The sequence below is a fragment of the Crocodylus siamensis genome, chromosome 4 (genome assembly GCF_052110815.1).
Source record: "Crocodylus siamensis isolate JL-2025a chromosome 4, ASM5211081v1, whole genome shotgun sequence".
Taxonomy (NCBI): domain Eukaryota; kingdom Metazoa; phylum Chordata; order Crocodylia; family Crocodylidae; genus Crocodylus; species Crocodylus siamensis.
The window spans coordinates 185,901,395-185,921,151 of record NC_143398.1 but is presented as its reverse complement, the minus strand read 5'-3'; the positions used below and the strand labels follow the sequence as shown (position 1 = coordinate 185,921,151).

The 19,757-nt window shown below is 38.6% G+C and overlaps 1 protein-coding gene across 8 annotated transcripts in view; it reads right to left on the bottom strand.

The window, feature by feature from the left end:
- Positions 1-19,757, bottom strand: part of ANKRD44 (ankyrin repeat domain 44) — a 230,805-nt gene that overhangs the window by 56,356 nt on the left and 154,692 nt on the right. For 3 of the 8 annotated variants that reach the window (XM_090045187.1, XM_090045193.1, XM_090045191.1), the window contains exons 11-16: positions 19,019-19,101; positions 17,640-17,757; positions 15,215-15,283; positions 10,843-10,983; positions 7,319-7,402; positions 6,079-6,190 (exon numbers count right to left, since the gene is read on the bottom strand). In XM_090045187.1, coding sequence (XP_089901313.1) covers positions 6,079-6,190; positions 7,319-7,402; positions 10,843-10,983; positions 15,215-15,283; positions 17,640-17,757; positions 19,019-19,101 — 607 coding nt within the window. The remainder of the gene's footprint in view (positions 1-6,078; positions 6,191-7,318; positions 7,403-10,842; positions 10,984-15,214; positions 15,284-17,639; positions 17,758-19,018; positions 19,102-19,757) is intronic. The other 5 variants (XM_090045188.1, XM_090045192.1, XM_090045190.1 and 2 more) reach the window with 3 other exon arrangements.

Below are 19,757 nucleotides of genomic sequence, written 5' to 3'. Positions count from 1 at the left end.
ATTAATGACTCTTATTTGGGAGCTTTCGGATCTCTTGTCCACCTGCCCATGCCCACAGAGGAACAAATTAATTCACCACTGAAATGTAGCCACCTCTTGCTTAAAATTAGCAGTTAAGTACTACAATGTACTTTAAGTACACACACTTGAAGGAAATTCACAACTGGGGCAGGTCAAACTATGTCCCAAAAGAGAGATATACATACAGGGAGTAAAGGAGCCCAAGAGCTCCATCTTAGACATGCCTTTGAGTAAGAACTAGATTTATCAAGGAACCTTTTGAATGCTTATCCAAACCAAGCTTGCAGTTCACCTACCACTAGTCATTACTGTCTGCCTACACTCCATATGACACAGATGGCTGGATGGATGGCTGTTGCTAAGGGATGTATAAAATGACCATTAACCACATGACAGGCTTGCTGTATTAGTGACTTCAGCTTTTTCACATACTAGGTTTACACATTACTTTCTCTGCATTGTTAAGATGCGTTTTTGATAGCAGGAACTTTCCCTCACACTTCAGAGCCACACCGGTTACCTCACTTAAGCGAAAAAGTCATATTAAGATTTGCTTTTTCTGTATATTTGACTTCTAGTTATGATTTCTCATCTCATCCCATATTAACTGTATTAACAGTTGCACTGACTCACTCATCCAAAAGGGTGATTTTTCTTGTTGACACAGACAGGATAACACATTAAAACAAGAATGAATCATGAATTCTTACAGCCAATCAAGAAATTGCACTATTTCAGAAGGACATTTATTTTACTTGCTCTAAACCCACATAAAATTAGTTTAACCAATCCAGAGAGTTTAGATGTTTTTCCAAGATATCACTTCCATTTTAAAATTAGAGTCTAAATGTCACACTTTGCTTATCAACTCAGATTTTACAGTAATGGTCCATTTAAATGAACTGGACAAATTTTTAAAAACCAATATAGCTTAGCGATACTAATCTCACCATGGTGCTGAAATATTATCTAATGGCTTCAGCTGTTATTTTTTTTTTTACTAACAAGCATTAAAGAATCAGTTCATTTTTAAATAAATGTGCAGGGGGAGAGGTTATTTTTAGCAGAATGAAAGCAGATGGGAAAGACTGACATTCATTCACTCATGCTTCCAGTGTCTTTATGAAGGGCTGATTTCAAATGGAGATAGAATTCAGGCATTCACTCTCATCCCCTTTTGTTTAATGACATATGGTAGTTACTGTCAGTAGAGCCCATTAGTGCCCCAGACAATGCAGGTGTTAGCAGTCAAGAAGCTTGTCTGATCCAACAAAATTTGAGAACACTGGATGACCGGTCAACATTTACCAGCCTGGTTCAAAGCATGTGCCTTTTCACGAATACTCCTTTTCTCCGATTGTACCTACAGCACTCAGTTCAGGTTCTCCCAGAATTGAGTCTATAATTAACAGACAAGCCAAGAGGTCAACAAAATTAATGCACAAATTCCTTCTTTCCCCAACAGAACTCAAACATTTTTAGTAGTCCTGATATACTGAAATGCTGAAGAAATCAGGGATAAAATTCTGTATATCTCTCCATCTCAACCTATCACTTCCTTTTCGTATCTTTTCATGTCAATGTGAGCAGTTTTTACAGTTTGAAATGGGTGGGTTGCAGAAACTACCATAAGCCAGAAAATCATTTGTTATCATACTTTAAAGTGTTTGATATATTCTAGAATACTTAAAACAAGCATTCATTCTATTTCCTACTTAAGATCATTCATTAATGCTGCTACCAGATTAACTTTATACATACAAATACTCCCACTGAAGTCAACAGGATTACTGACATGTGCAAAGTCAATTTGGTGAATATGTAAATAAAGGGCAAGCAAGAACTCCTCTGTATCTTTTTTCTGTGAATGTTTTCCTTTAGTCTGGTATTGTACATATGGAACAAATTCACAAAAAGTAATTCCAGTAAGACAATATTCAAGTATTTTTTCACCAGGACTAGTCTACATTGTTAACTGTCCACTGCAGAGTAAATCCACTGATTCAGTCTTAGTGTTAATTAAAACTGAAGCAGACTGAAGCACTAGTATTTCATATGGGATTTCCATCCAGTCTAATAGTTTTATACCCATATAAAACAATTTTGTTCTCATGAAAGTGTTGTCTAGTATCTGTTATAACCTGCAAGTAATACATTCATATATGATATCTTGTAAATAAACTTTTACTCTCTAAGGCTGTGTCCAGATGAGCACAGACGTTTGGCACACCTTGTGCTGCTACTACTTGTCCCTGGGGAACACCTGTGCCACGCACACTCTGGCACGCAGCAGGCTACCCCAGGTGGGGTAGGGGAGGCTGGGGCCAGCAACTGTGCTGGCCCTAGCAGCCTTACCTGGGGTCCTGGGGGCCAGGAAAGCTGCAGCTGTTGTGCTCCTGCAGCTGGAAGCCTAGCCAGCAGCTGGAACGTGGCTCTGGCCAGCCAGGCTCCAGTTTTGAGTGGTGTGTGCTGCTGCCACATTTTTCCACGCAGGTCTTTTTGACCCCAAGATCTCCCAGGGTCAAACCCTTCCCTCCCCTCCCTCTCTCACCCTGCCCCGCACTGCAAAATAGCAGCATGGGGAATGCCTGAATGTGTGGTGTTTGGCACCGCAGGTGGGTCTTTGGCACCACATACCACACAGTTGTGCTCAGCTAGATGAGGCCTTAGTATCCTTGTCTGAAAATCTCTTCTGCCAAATGGAGGAAATAACTGGATATTTGGAAGGAAGAGCCTCATGCTAAAGTTCCTATGATGATTACTAATGGTTCAGAGCTAGCATTTTATCTCTTGTTAGAATCATTGCTATTGATTTTTAAGTTCCACTGCATCAAACTGCCTTAGAGTAGAAAAAAATACTGCTGTGGCAAAAGTTTCAAGTCCAGTCTAATGATTTCTTGATATGTCTGCAGAAATGTTTATATGAGAATTTGGATTATTTGGAGGTCCACCATTTGTTTTAAATACGTAAATAAGGACAGCTGAAACCCTATGTTTATCTTCTTTAGCTTAACACTATTTTGACGAGCAGTACTATGGACATGAAAAGAATAGTAAATCCTGTTTCAATGATGTAGCAATAAAACTAGTCAAGCTCTCCTTGGACATTACTACTATCTTTATGAACCTACCCTATATATTAATCAGTGGATTCATCCTTAGTGTTGATTAGAAATTATTGCTGCATGCAATAGTAGCAAAGTGTCCTCACTGTTTCCTATAATAGAGGAGATAGCCAAGTATATTTGGCAGTATTGTGAATTTTAATTAGTCAAGTTTCAGAAATTAATAAATGGTACAGCGAGAATATAAATAATGACATTCGGGGATTAAGGGCCTGCAAACATAATGCATTTACACTGGTGTAAACAACATCTGTACCAATGTAAAAACAGGACTGGATACATGATATAAAACCCTATGCTAGGGAACTTACTAGGACTCAGTGTAGAGTTACTTCAGGAGTAAACAGCAATAAAAATTAACTGGGGTAAGATACTCCCAGTGCTGGTGTCTTGTAGTTTTATCAAACAAAACAGGTCCTTATACTGTAAATGCACCTAATGTAGAAGTTACACTGGGATAACAAAACATTTGCTTTGGATTGCAGTGTAATTTTACTTGGTGTTAATGTGTTGTATGTTGCCCTTATTGTTTTCTCCATTAGCAAGAAATGAAGGAAATTACAATAAAAAGAAAAATCATAGCTGCAAGTGAGCAGTAAGGGCTGGTTTGTTCAACGAAGAATAACGGCAGCAGTCAACCTTCTGCAGTCAATAGCTAAAATTAAGGCTGTGGTTCAAGACAAAAATCCATACTTCTGGAGGGCATAATAAATTGAAACCAAAATCACTGAAGGGTCTCTCACCACACATACTCCCCTGTTAATGAGTCCTGGACAAATTTGTATCACGGCACTCAGAAATAGTCTTCTAAAAGTCATAAATAACCATATATCCATCAAACACAATCATGTTAGAGAAGCGTTGCCAAGGGCAATTTTATCAGAGGGATAGGGCTATGTTATTAGCAGATAAATGTGTTGCAAAATACCAGAACCCTTTTCTTTGGGGAAAAAAATGAATAAATAATATCATAAAAATGATTTCCATCTTTATATCTACGGTACAATAACATTTCTGATATTCACTACTTCAGGGTTTGATGCCAACTTCTCCTTGATATTAAATACAAACAATACATTAAAACAACATGGAAGTCTACTAATATGAAGGCCCATGATAATAATTTCTAAAAGCCGAAGAATTACTCCTAACAAAAACAAACGGGAACTAATGGTAAGAACCTCATGTTGAAGAAAACAAAACACAAGCTCTAATGATGTCTTAAATAAGGACTGAATATCATTTTGGGGGTGAGTAGAGTCTGGACAAAGTAAAACAAAAAACCGCCCAAAAAACCCTTTATAATAATACTTCAGATATTAAGCAGTTCAATTAGTCTATGTCATGCCATATTTACTTGATTCTAATAAGACGGTTTGCACACACACCCCCATTTAACATGGAGAGGAAAACCCCTCATCTTTGAATTGAGTACAAGATCACTACCTGCCCCCTCCCTGCTTACCTGCCTGCTGCGGTGGGAGGGATGAATGCAAGATGTTGGAAAATTGTATTAAATTTATAAATTTTACATGTATAGAACCTAATTATTAGAGGATCATATTAGATTTGAATAAATATGGTAATTTTACAATTCACACCACAACATTTCACAGCACAATTCACATTACAATGTTTCTAGCAAATTTGCTTTTTGACTAACAACAAGTTTAATGGCTCCTTATTTCATGTGATTTCCAATGGTTAGATACTTCATAAACCTACAGGAATTATGTTGTATGTACTGCTGGAATGATTTATGGTAACATAGGAACACAACAATTGTTACAAAACAACTTTAAAAAAATAACCAGTTTTCTTTAATTGATGGTAAGAAGTGGCTTGCAATAAATATTCCCTCAACATGTAAGTGATGTCTTATCTGTGAGCATTAGTTACATACAAACAAACATTTACCAACACTGACGTTATAATGTCTGTTACCATTAAGCAAAGCTAGAAATCAACAATTCATGTAAGCATGTGATTGCTGAATTGAAATTAGATTATTTATGTATTTATCACTAAGTATATGCATGTTTTTTACTGAACTGGAACATGACATCTGTACTTTAAAATGTTCCAGTCCTAAACACAGAGATCTAGACCTTGTCCACACTCCTTTGGACAGAAAATCTGTAAACAGACCTGGATCCATTTTGGTTCTGTTATGCAAGGGAGAAACAGGGCTTCCTACTCATTCTTTTCAGAGCAATAAGACAGCTGGGCCTGGGCCAATTCCATGACTACACGGACAAAATATAACAGCTGAGCTTTTCCTTAACGTCATAGGACAGCGGATGTCGGGACAGAGAAGAGAATACAACCTCTTTGCTCCCAGTGAGAATGTCTTACAAATATCTCATTTACTCTGGGCTCTGTGCAGGACCATAAAAATGGGAAATGACATATAGTTCTATACATTTGTACTGCACCTTATTCTGGCGCACCATGAACAATCTGGATGCTGGCCAAACAATAGCATTTATAACATTGCCCTAATCTTCTTTTGAAGATGTGCCTGAAAGCTTGTCCAACATCTGTCTCAACTATAGAGCTGGTACATTAAAAGATATCAGAAAAAAACTAGGAGCATTTATACACATACATTTTCGTGCTAGGACACGCAGGAGATGTGGTGCATCGGAGCAGACTCGATTAATCAGACTCGTCATATGCAATTGTATATGCAATGAAATATGTCAACATGTGGAAAATCGGAGCAGTGTCCTTTTGAACTAAAACACCTTTGATACGTTTCAATTCAAAAGCGCACTGCTGCCATTTTCTTAATGTTAACGCACATTTTGCTACTTATACAACTGCAGGTGCTGCAGCACCAGGCACTTTTAAAACTGCCCGTTGCTGCAGCACAAGCACGTGTACAAATGCCCAACGTTTTCAATTCTCTGAAGTAATGACGCTTACTCACCAATTCCAAACACTGCCTATGGCCATAAGCAGCAGCATAGTGCACTGTGTTGTACCCCTCTTTGTCCTGAATTGATGGATTGGCCTCATTTTGAAGCAAGAACTCCAGACACCTGTGAATAATTAATACATTTAAATTAGAGAAGAACATACTATCTAACAGAATCATTCCTTGTGGCAAGAAGGAGAAATACTGTGAAGTGAAGGTTAAATTTTGTTCCTAACAGAACAATGTCAAGGAACAGGGCTGCACAATGGGCAGCAATGAGAGGTGGGGCCACTGGGGCTCATCAATCAATCAACACTGAGTGGCAAGGGGGCGCTGCAAAAATGGTGCAACATGCCATGAGTAGCCCATGATTTTTCTTTCACCTCCTCAGTGCAATTTAGGTAGATCTCTAGTAGTCTTGCAATACACAGTTTGATACTAAATTCCCTGCAGTTCAACTCAGCTAGTACTGCTGCTGCAAGTTTTAGGATGTGTTATTAAAACAAAGCAAACAGGAAATTATGTTTTATATAACATAGGAAAAACAGCCTGCCTTGCATTAAGGAATGTGACAGTCATTACTGATACATCTTAGAACTCATTCATACAGGTCTTTACATTAATATTATGGCAAGATGAGTCACAGTGGCTGAGCCATAAGATCCAAGTTTCATCTTAGATTTATCCCAGATATGTATCTTTTTAATTCAGTAGTAATTTCTTTATCTATGTAAAATATTTTCTAGGGACCATCCTGTGCTACTAATGAGGGTTATAATTTTTGTTCTACAACATTAAAAATGTTTTCTCTGTCCTCTTTTCTCTCCTCTTCCATAGGTTTTAACTCACAGTTAGCTGATATAAAATGATTGTTAGAAGTAACATTTTAAACAAAAACTTAATCTCTGCAAAAATATATCATATCTGAAGACAGCAATAATCCTGGAAGTCACATGAGTTTAATTTTTCTTGAAATGTACAAACCCAAGGTATTGTATTTTTTTTTAAATAGTGCATGATACTAAAGCATTGTTAAAATACAAATGTAATTTTTTGTAATTAGGAAAGGCAGCAAGCATGGAAACAGAAAAAATAGAAAATATATTAACAGACCACAGCAGAGTGCTTTTCATTCAGGTAGCATCAGACATTTAGTGTAGCAGAGCATTGAGTGAACAAAAACGTTGCAGCCCAAAGCAGACAGAGACATTCTCCAAAAAGAGTCAAACTGCTATACTGACACCAAACTTACAATGCAGCTTCTTTTTCCTTCATCTCATTGGCTCTTTCAAGTTCTTCAGCATTTTCATGGGAGTTACCTAGAATATTCTTTCTTCTTAACATAAAGGACAGAAAAATGCAACTCATTTTGAAAATGTCAGATCAGCATTTTTGGTTTAATTTGCCTCCCCCCAGCTTCTCTTCCAATCAATTTATAACTCCTTGGCTTCCATACATGGGACCAACATATGAGCATCTAGCTGACTGTATTCTCAAACAAGGAACACACCTACAAAAAACTGCCTCTACATTTGGATTGTCAACTTTAAACTAATACAAAGAGCTCTGCCAAAACCAATTTCATTCATCCCTTTGTTCAACTTGGCACCTCTGTTTCCCCACGGCTGTCCCTTGCTATCCTGCTTCCTTCTTTGTAGCCCTGTGCTCCTAATCACTATCTCCTGCTCCTTCTGGTAATTTGCTATAGTTCTCAGTGATGCAAAAGATGAATCTTGTGAAATATTAACAACTGACATTGAATTGCCCTGTCTGGACACACCACCTGATTTATTACTGAAAATTTCCATCATCTGCTACGTTCCTAGGCAAAAGTGTGATGATGCTTCAGCTAAACCACTAGTCCCCAAACCATTGCCCATGGACAACATACTGATTACAAGACCTTCTGACATAGCTGATGACCACAGAAAACAGGGAGTGCCAAAGTGTAATGTTACTCCAAAAGTTGCTGCTTTTTCACTATGGTTGTCCCTGAGCTAGATTCTTTAGAAGCTTAAAAGATCTGAACAAATGCTAAGGCTCCTGAATCCAGTGACACTGAAGCATCTTTGGTAACTTTGCATAAATAGAACTAGGCTGGTGGGAACCAGAAGCAGAGTTAACTACATAGACATTATCTGACAGTAAGGATAACACAGGCCTGCCATATAGAAATCAAGCAGCAACAAAGAAAAAAATATCCGCTAATTTCTGTGAACATTCACAAACATTTAACTCAAAAGATCTATAGAAACATAGTTTGGGCTACATGGATTTTTTCTACCAAATTGATTTATCCCTAATTTCAGTCTCTTCTGAACATGAGTGACTGGTGCCTCCTGAATCTGGGGTGAGGCACCCGCAGAAGCCACTGATGGCGACTGCCCTGCCAGGGGGGCACCAGCCCTACCAGCAGCATCAGTATCAGTCATTGGGAGGGCACGTGCACGCCCGTGCACCCGCTACCAGTCGCCTATGCTTCTGAACACACGTATTCCAGACTAGATTCTGAGCAATTCAGAAGGGTACATCTCTTCATAATATTCAATTTCCTATTTGCCATATTCAGATTTAACTTTATCATAGCTAATACCAGAACAGATTGATAAATGAGTCTCTATTAATCTACAGAAGTCATATATTCAGACATTTCTATTTAATGGTAAGTAGCCCATACACACCATGAAAAGGCCTCTGTGGATTCCCACTTTTTATTCCCAATAAACACATGCACATGTCCCACTGACTAAAGGCCTAGACAGCTGCACCTCTGGTAGGGGGGGGAAAAAACCTCTTTGTGCACCAGAACACCTGTCCACTCATTACTAGCGTGAACAAAGCTGAATCATCTTCAAAAGTCTTTGGACTGAAAAAGTCTGACCTCAGGAATATTTTCTCATAGGCTAGAAACAGCTACAGTGACCTACTAGGTGGCTAGGTAATAATGGCATTCTTCACATTTACTCTACAACCTGGCCCCTTCCAGAAAGTTTCAAACTCCAGGAACCTTAAAAAGAAGGCATCATCACCACCTTCAGGCATATATTTAGGATAAAACTTCAAATGAGCCACATTCTTCTAGTTTGTATAGCTCCTAGTGAAAAGTCCACAACAGAGGAAAGTTTAGTCCACATAGTAACTTTATGGCATGCCTGTACTACCTGACAGCTGATTATCCTTTTTGATAATCCACATAGCAAGAATGACCAAAACTAAGATATCCCTCAAAGACAGATTAGTTTGTGAGATCTTCTACCCTGGGAATATCATCTGAAAGTATCACCACCTGAAGAAACAACTAAGGAACTAGGAGTGCAATAGGGGAAACACGTTCTTACTGAAGTGAAGACAGCTAATGTAATTAATAGGGGGTTTTTTGCAGGATGTCACTGGCAGGATGCATCTTGACTCTGCTCCAGTGCTCATTTACAGACTTATCATTTGACAACCCTAAACTTAAAAAAGGGCCAAAGGATAAAAAGTTCACACTAAACCAAGATTTCCAATGCTAGGATTGGCAGCTTCTGATGGACAGACAGGTTTAGAAATAGCCACAGGTGAAAGTTTTTATGCCACTCTATCACACTGGGCATAGATCTTCTTGTGTTCGGCAATATGATGCTGTGAAGATGCAGCTGTCTCATGGATTGGACCATGAGTATTTGAGGGTGCTGTTAAGGCTATTCCTACCTGACTTCTCTCAGTAAATGGTTCTGCAGCTTATAATGCAATGGCATGAGAACTACTGACCTGAGCATATGAAGCAGACATCTCACAACAGAGAATTAATTGTATGTCCATAACTACATGTTGAAAAAAGACTTACTAGACTTTGCTGTGTAAGAGACCAAAGAGAATGATTACTTGGTCTCTAAAGGAGGCGAGAGAGATGGAATGGTGGTAACCGTCCAGCCTATCTAACAGAAATGAAGGGTGTGAACCTAATGTTTTTAAATTCCAAGGACAAACTAGAATTACAGACAAGGACCTTTGGTTTATATAGCAGAGACCACAAAATTAAACAACAAACTGGGAAACAGAACACAGGACAGTGAGGTGTGAGAGAAGTTCATTAATAAAGCTGCTGCGTGGAGTTTAACTACACTGAAGGTCCTGTGGGGCTTAAAAGCTTTGTATAACAGCTGTTTCCCTGACTTAACAGGAAGTATTGTGGCCTTACCTGCCAATAGTTGTTACTGCTCCTCTAAAGAGTTTTATTGCTCCTATTGATTCCCCTGTTGCTTAGACCTTTGTGCAAGGTTCCTCTCATGCATGCTGGATTCTACTTCTGTCACTTCAATCATTGGAGGGGCTTGCTCTACCTCTGTCAGGGTGCCTAGCCATCAGTTGTCTTTTTTCCTGTCCCCCATATGGGAGACTTTCTCTCTCTCTCTCATTGTGTAATGCTCAGTCTTTTTTAAAGGACCAGACTAATAATGAATTTATGGGAAATTCCCTGTATTCTTTCTAAGGCGAAAACCACAGGATAAAAGAAAGTCAAATGGTACAAGTAATTCAGTGAGAGAAGGCAGCCTCAGCATTTTGTGCAACTTGAAAACAACAGTAAATTTTGCCACCGTTCAACTGCATAACAGAAGGGACTCTAATTCAAATCAATGTTATTTAAAAAAGTGGCATATGCCCGAGAAGGAGAGGACTACCTTTCCTAGCTGGTTTGTTTTTGCTTGTTTAAATGAGAATGTGACCTGAAGAGACTAGAAATGACATTGATTTAGCAACACCGTAAATACAAAGAATACAAATAGACTTTTTTACTTTCTGTCCATGTCTGAAGCAGCAGCATAGTGCAAAGGAGTACGTCCCCAGTCATCTGTTTCATTAATATTGGCCCCTGTGGTCACCAGTGTCTCGATACAGTGGAAATGACAATTCGCAGCTGCATAGTGCAAAGGTGTCCTGAAAAATAAATAGCAACTTCAGACACTACATAAGATATGATACAGATTATGCTAATAAACCATGACTGAAACATTCCTTGAGAGGGGCTATTTACAGATAACAGTAGAAGCTGCTTATCTTCTTGTACTTGCATACAAATTTATTATTCTTGCTTTGTGCAGGTCAGTTAGACTGATTTTTGAGGCTCCCCTGAGAGATATTTCACTGCTACCAAACTTGAGAGAAACTGAACAGTCAGTTATTAGTGCGTTAAAGTGGAGCCCAGATTCTGAACTGTTGTCCTAATAGTTTCATTTGATAGAAGTTTCATAAACTGTGGTATAACAGTTTTGTTTGCTTCATTCATTCTGAGATATACTTGGAGTTTCAGGGTTATGCCTCCATCTCAAGAAACAAAGCCAGCCTCAAGGCAAGCCCAACAAAACACTAGTGCAGAAAGGACTTCTATCTATCTTTATTCTCAAAGTGTTCCCAAATAATAGCAAATTAAATTCTGAGCAGATGCTAGTCTTATCTTTGATTCAGAGGGGAGGAGGAATGGAGTGAAGCCACCACATATTTTTCAACAACAGATGGACAGCCTAGAACAGGATACAGTATTACTTACTCTGATTAGTTCGCTGATTCAGATCACTGTCCCAACTCAATTCGGCCGACTCTGAATCTGAAGAATCAATTCTGATTTGGAGAATCCACATTTCGGCCATAGAGACAGCTTTAAATGTTTTTTCTACATACCTTGAGGTACCAGGTGTGGCTCGTGAATGCCGAGATGCGGGGGTGGATGGAGCGTCCCACAGGAGCGTGGAGGGGGGCCCCCACGTGCTTGGTGGTAGATCCTGCACACCCTCCTGGCTTGGCAATTGGCTGTGGGGGGACCCCAGGTGCCCCCCCACATCCAGGAGGCACCAGTCACTGAGCCGGGGAGGGAGGGGGGCACATGCTCCATGGTAGACCTGGAAGTAGACTGGAAGTGCTTCTGGTCCACTTCCAGGTCCACCGCCAGGCACACTGGGGACCCTCCTGCGCTCCCGTGGGACACTCCATCTGCCCCACTGTCTCAGCGTTTATGAGCCACCTGGTACCTTGATGTATGTAGAAAAAATATATAAAGCTGTGTCTATGTCCAAATCATCGAATCTCTCCGAACTGAATTGGAGGCTTCCAATTCGATTCAGAGAGATTAATAGGTCACCTGATTTAATTCACATTTGGAGATTCGGCCGCCAAATTGGGCCAAACCTCCGCCAAATCAAATTAGCAATCCAAGCTTCACACAGTCCTAATGTAAAGCATATTGGAAACTATATATAAAAAACCTTATGCAAAAGGTAAACACAAATAATTATTTGCGAAATGTGCTATAGTTAAGCTTTTAATTACAATTGTTTTCTTCTCTCTCCCTACTTTATTTCAAGTAAACCAAAGTGAACAGAGCAGGAACATTAGGAAAGGAGAAGGACTTGGCCATTTGGTTGTGAAACAGGTTACGTAGAATATAAGCTCAGGGTTAAATACTGCAAAGCAGTTTCCAAACTGCTGTGAAGCCATCAGTGGAAATATTAGTGGTTAACAAGGAGATTTGTTTTTTTCTCTTCACATTACTTCCTTCACAGAGTTTACTGATACAATAAGAAGAAACATTCCACAGAATATTAAAAAATATCTGTCACAGTATTATAATAATACCAGCAATCAAAACAAAAATCGCTGAAGACTACTGGAAAGTTGACTGTGGCAGAGGTGACATGCAAGGATCTGGTCATGTTTCATGAGGAGGTGTGAAAGAAATGAAAATTATCAGACTACTACCAACACATAATACCCTTTTTTAGGCTTGTTTTTGTTTGTTTTGGTTTTTTGTTATTGGGGTTTTTTTGTTTTTTTTTTTGGGGGGGGGTTATAACCAAAAGAACACAATCAGTTTTGGCTATGAAGGTTAACAGTTTAAACTCCAGACTGTTAATATAAAACCAAGCAGGATAACATCAATAAGGAAATTCTTATTTTTTTAGAGCTACCTGGCTAGGCTAATGGCCAGAAAAACCCTACCTCTGCCTCCCCTGAAAGTAGCTCAACCTCACTGAGTCACCAGTCTTCCTATGCTCAGACACCTCCTACTCCTTCAGCCTAAGGATGCACCCTTTGTTGAAACCATAAATCATCACCCAGGGCTTAAGTCCCAAATCACCATGATGTTTCTTGGTTCAGCAAGAGGGTATGGACAACAACTTAGGTGGAGTGTGACATAGTTGTGGGATGCCCCAGACACCCTGTTATATGGGCAGATTTCAGAATCCAACAAAGGCTTCATTGTGCAGAAAAATTCAGTGTCACAAATTTGGTATTCCTACATCAAAGCAGGATTATTATTCAGAGAACACATGGATTATTTGTGAGGAAGGCAGAAGAACTTTCCTGGGTTAGAACATCTCAAGAGCCACTTATACCACACAAAGAAACAAAATCTCATAGATTTCATAGACATCAGGGCTGGAAGGGACCTCAGGAGATCATCGAGTCCAGCCCCCTGCCCAAGTAATTAAAATCATTACATTCAAAAATACTCAATACCAATATTTGGTAAGTTATAAAATGCAAACAACTGAAGCATGGTTTATTCTTCTTATTAACTCTCTCAGTTTTGTCTCTCTACTTAATTTAAATTGGATGAAACTATGGGTTCTTTTATTTTAGAGTTTTTGCTGAAAGCTGACAGACTTCTATTGCCTCTATGTAGCAAGTAAGATTAAAAAAGAAAAAACATTACTGCATCTACAAATGCTAGTAATACCTTTGGCATGCTAGAGACTTTACAAATTAGATTAATTAAACTATTATTAGAGACAAGAGAAACATTTCTTAAAAGGTATATACCAGCGTACTTAATTTACTAGAGCTTTTAGTATTTTGGTGCTAAATAGCAATCAATAGTATTTAACCCACGTTAATACAGCAGGCAATTTTTTTACTATTTCAGTTTGATTGCAGGACATATACCTATCATGGTCTTGGAATCTATCCTCTGCCCCAACCCAGTTCTTGAAACTGAACTATGCTGTTAAAAAGTACCACAGTTAAAAAGCAAATAAACCTCACAGAGGTTTTCTCCCTACAGGCCAGATGGGCAGTGCCAGGTCCCTCTGTGGGCTGGATCCAGCCAATGGACCTGATGTGGCTGCGAGGTGGGGGTTGTGCAGTTCAATTCCAATCTGGACATACCGGGGGGGAGGGGGGGGGGAGGAATTTACTCCCCATTCCTTTGATACTTGAGTAACCCATTGCAAGGATCATTTTTTCCAGTTATAAGATTGGGGTGAGATATTGTTCACTGGGATGGAGGTGGAGGAAGACTCATTGTGGGTTATCTTAAACTGGTGCACTGAAGATGTATTTTAAAATAATCTCAAGGCTAAGGATGGGTACTCTTTTTACTGTATCTATTATTATCCTGTTTTTATGGAAAAGTAATTTAGGTTCTTGAAAAAGCATCCGATTTTCAAATGTCAGCATAATCCAGCACACCACTTGGACCTGGATGGGAGCTACTTGGAGGTCAGAACTTTTGAAAATCCAAGCACTTACTCAGCTGCCTAAGACCTAAATCTTGCCAAGACTTACAGTACGTAAAGGTATGGAGGTACATAAGTAGCTCCTTAAGTTAGCAGACCTACTAACAAGGCAGGAACAATGCACATGTGACTATAATTGCAGGACTAGAGCCTAAAAAATTACTAGATTCCTATTTTTGTAAACCGTGACCTAGACACAAACAACATTTCCAAATGTTTAATGGGGATTTTGGGGCATTCAGAGAGTTAAATTAGCACATCCGTTCCTGGCACAGAGATATTTATGAGAATGTTTTACTTCGAAAAAATCTAGGAAGCATGCCAATAAGGAGCAATTTTCTCTACAGTGACCTGCATTTGTTTTCTTGTGCATATAGCACTAGGATCTAAGCTGCAACAGGAGTAAAGAGGAAAATATTCAACTAATAGTAGTTTTAAACCAGAAAGACAGAACAGGGTGGGATTGTTTTTTATGCATTTAGCATAGTCTGCACCTGCCTTTTTGGCATCTGACTTCAAGCAGCCATATTCTATTGGGAATGGCAATCTCCTACTCTGTTTTACTATTTACCCTTTTAAATGGAACATATGATTTCAGATAAAGAGCTCTTTCTTTCCTGACAGATATTCAAAAAACAGCTTCACAATTTACATACCTCCCACATTTGTCCTTTTTATTAAAATCTGCTCCACTGCTCTGCAAGAGTTTTATACATTCAACATTACTGAAAAGACAAGGAAAGGAAAAAAACCATGAACAAAACAAATGTTGATACCTTTGTCTCTGTAAAAAAGTAATTTCACTGGTTGCACTGCAGACACTGGGCATAACTAACTACAATCTGCAATCCAACAACAAACAAAAAAAACTAAAAGGTAAGGTAACTTGTAAAGTTTCAATGCCTTTATTTTCAAATTACCTTGGAATTTTATTCCAAACAAATATAAATACAGAATAGAGAGTATTAAATACATTCTGGATTCAATATGAGAATGTAGCCATCCATTTCCAAAGGGAATATACTGTTAATGATTCCCATGATAAGCTGAGAAATTATCTAAAAACATTTTTAAAGACTACAGCAAGGTTATTAAATGTTGTGCTAACAATGAATGTGTAATTTATGACTTATTCACCAAAGCACTGAAAACTGATCATGGGTTCAAACATTTCCTGAAGTGTACATTTACTCAGCAAAACCTTTAAAGCTTATTTAACACCTTCTTCAGCATATTCTTAAATTCTCAGCAAAATCAGAGCCAGAACATTTACAACTGATGTCATTTTGCCTGGGCTCCATTGCTTTATTGTTTTTATCCCAGTTGAATGAAATCACTATGACATAACTTGTTACTGTACTGATGCTATTTAAGCCAAGGCAACTCTAAATAGAAAATTAAATAGCTGCATTTTCACATCTTTATAATCCAAGTAAATAATCTATTATACCAAGCCAGAAAATGATGCAATGAAGCACGGTAATCTTCCAAAGCTCCTCTGTCATTCACCAAGGCAATAAATCATTGCTACTAGAAAACTGAAAGAGAGCCTTTGAAGCATATTCTCTTCACAGTGCTCACATAACTCTCATTAATATAATGGGAGTTACAGACATGCATCAAGAGGAAAATGTGGGCTTTGTATACAATTCCAGTTCCAGTATGAAAAGGGTGGATGAAATAAGCTAACATATATTCATCCTTGCAGTTAACATGCTATTACATGAAATATCTATAAAATATTCACCCCAATATAATAAAAATAAAGTTTTTTCTAGTGATAGCAATTGCAGTCAACTACGCATATGAGGTAGCTTATTTTTATAAGCCAGCTCTGGCTCCTAATTAATTCCCTCTCTTTCAGATACCTAGGTTTTTTGAGAGTTCATCTCTAATGGAGATGCAATGGCTGAAACATACACTTATGTTATTTCATCTGAACAGCTCCTATATGAAATACATGGTTAACCAAATCAATCCCTAGAGCACTTTTATGAGGTATTTCTGAGTGTGAAATCTTATGTGATGCAGGTATTTGTCCACCAGGAAGTAAGTTGACAACATGTTCGAAAAAGGATAGTGAACATTTACCAGATAGTTACTACTTTTCTTCACTGCAACCACTACTAATCTACGCTGAATTGTACCCAAAACATCATCCTCTAAGCCACCAAGTTTTCAACAGAAGAACCCACAATCAATGGGTTACCAAACTTTTGGGGTTTTTTCTGTTAATTTCACAAGGCATTAACAGAAAATATTTACATGAACTGCCTACCATGGCTATGCATTAAATTGATTTATTTCAGTATTAATTCACTTTTATTTCTGGTTCCAATCACTCTAAGCTAAGCACTGTCTAGAGAGGATGAAAACTTGCTGAAGCTTGACTCTGGAGATTTTCAATGGAATCTATAGAGATATACTTGAAAACTGGTGTCTTGGTACAAGCAAAATTGCTGTATTTTAACTCCTGAATTAGATTTTTTTTAATGACTTGATTTCAACTCAAAAGTGCAACTCATAGTAGGGGAAGTGCACAGCTACTTCACACCAGAAATATCTTCAAGAAGCCACAGTTCTTTCCCAGCACTACAACTTGATCCTGAGGGCTAGTTATTACAGCTGGTCTATACCAATTAAACTACAGCTACCTGCCCTGTGTTTGGCTCAACTGCATTCAGGGCCAATGAGTGGCACTGAGTTGCCAAATATGAAACCCTTCTTTTACCTGGCACCTGGACCTTAAGTCCAAGTAGTCTGCGAAGGGAGGTAAGGAGAAAGAATGTTACTCTCTCACAGAGAGATGCGTTTCAAATCACAATCTGGCCCTGTATAATAAAACCCTAGACTCTACCACCCTTTTTTACATTGCATGTAGCCCCAACATGAACCTCTGCCAAGAAACAGTGGCAGAATAGGACCCCGAACAACAAGGTTTTGACATTTAGCTACTTTGCTTTCCTTTAAGGTACACAAAACAAACAAACAAAAAAAATCAGTGGATGGTACATGGCTGGATCCCATTACATTGGGACCACCATTAAATCACAAATAACAACCATAATTGTGACTACTCACCCTCCTGCAGCAGCAGCATGGAGGCACGTTCTTCCAAAGCTATCTGGGGTGTCTATATCAAAGCCTGCAGACAGCACGTGCTCATTACTAAACAAGGACACTATGCTATACTTTTGTCCTAGTTAAACCACAAGAAACATTGCAGAGACAGAAAAATCAGTTAGTTAGAAAAAACAGAACGCAAGCAACTATAGTCAAAAAGAGGTTGTCATGGAAACAGACAGTGGCTGCTCAAGCTTGGCAGTTCTATAAAAAGAACTGTGAAGTCAAGAATCTATCGCCACATTCATCCCTGTGCTACATAACTATTTAAATCATGTGACAGGCATTTATGAGGCAGATACTTATCAAGAGAACTGTGACAGCAGGCTGGCAGACGGAAAACATGATGGAATGAGGAAAGCCACAGAGCTTGCCTTAACATGCAATGACTTGATTTTTATATATCTGCGGTTTGCAGGTTGCTTTTACATTTAAAAGCTTCCAAGAATGTGCAAAGGGAGTTTTAAAGATGAAGAGGGTGTAAAATCAATTGCAAGCTCTTATAGAATTACCCTTAGCTTGCCTAAGCATTCTGCTTTCCCTTCTGACCTAGAAGTCGGAGAACATAGCAAGGTTTGCTGTAACAGGGCTGCCAATTTACATGTTTTGCATACAAGCAGACTCAAGCTTATGAACAAAAAGTGACTGTGGGAAGTTGCACATGATAAGGATAGAACTGCATAGAGAAACATATCATATGTTTTTGAACAAACTGAAATTTTTGCATAAAAAAGAATTAAAATTTGAGTACCTTTCCCTTACTTTCTTTAAAAAACTACAGGCAACAAATACATACGTGCCTTGAAAGCTTTGGTAGTATGAGGACTGTGAGAGTCCTCTTTGGATATGATTTTTATATCTGCGCCTTTCAGAAATTTAGCCAGCCCATTTTCTTTACAATGACCCTAATTTAGAGAAAATACATCAGAATGTGTCTTAGGCATATGTGTATTAACTTCAGTGAGGTGCATATACCTGCCCAGATGCTGCCTTCAATAAAGACACTTCCCTGAACTGAGGATTACAAATCCTGTTTTAGACAAACCTACAGTGCCTCATATTCCTACAGCTCAGTAAAGGGTATCCCTTCCTCCCCCTTTCAGTGACTGCCAGGAGGAATGGGCTTCAAGCATGAACAATACAGGATGCTGGAAACTATTAGCATGCAGTTAAGAAAGCCCTGAGCACACTCAAGTATGCTACGCCACACAATCACATAAAGCAGAACAGGAAGTCTTTCATTTGAACAATTCACAACACTGAATAGAACCAGGGTCATAAGTGAAAAGTTCACAATATTAATTTAGCTTCACAGTCACACTGCTAGATTCACCTACCTGATGACAACAATTTCCTGCAGCAGTCTGAGTGAGCATTTAATGCTGCTAAGTGTAAAGGGAACATGTTGTGAATACCACACCTGAAATACAGAACAAGCTTATTACAAGCGGATTCCAAAAACATAAGTAACAGACAACAAAACTGAAGCAAATTCTCTTTTCAAAAAATTGTGTCAGTCATTCTGCAAAAGGTTCCTCCTCCCAACCTTAATTTTATTTCCATCTTCTACAAGCTCTCTTTGGAGTATAATTTGTTTGGTTAAAGCATGATCTCAGTTTTACATAATGTTTTAGAATACAACAGCCTTGAAAAAGTGAGGTGAGCAGTAGCAAGAGTGAGGAGGCTTAAAGAATGGCTTTTGGTTAGAGTCACACTCCAGACATAAAACACAAGAATTTCTGTTGGGATCGCTAGTATTGCACCTGACGTTCTCTCAAATAGGGTACAAATAAATTCTGAAAGCTTCTCTGTATCATTTCTAAAACTCATCTATCCCCTGCATCCCTACTGTTAACATACCTTAGGTAACTGCTGCCTAGACTACTGCTATTACCTCTTCCACCTTTTTGGCTTCATAATGTTTCACAATTTTCATGTATTCTATCTTATTTCAAATACCCTAGTCAGAACATCTCTCTCTCTGGGTGTTCTGATGTATCACCATTTTCCTCATTCATAACATACAACTACTTTCTTTCAGCAAAGTTTATATAAAGTCCACCTCCCTGCTGCCAT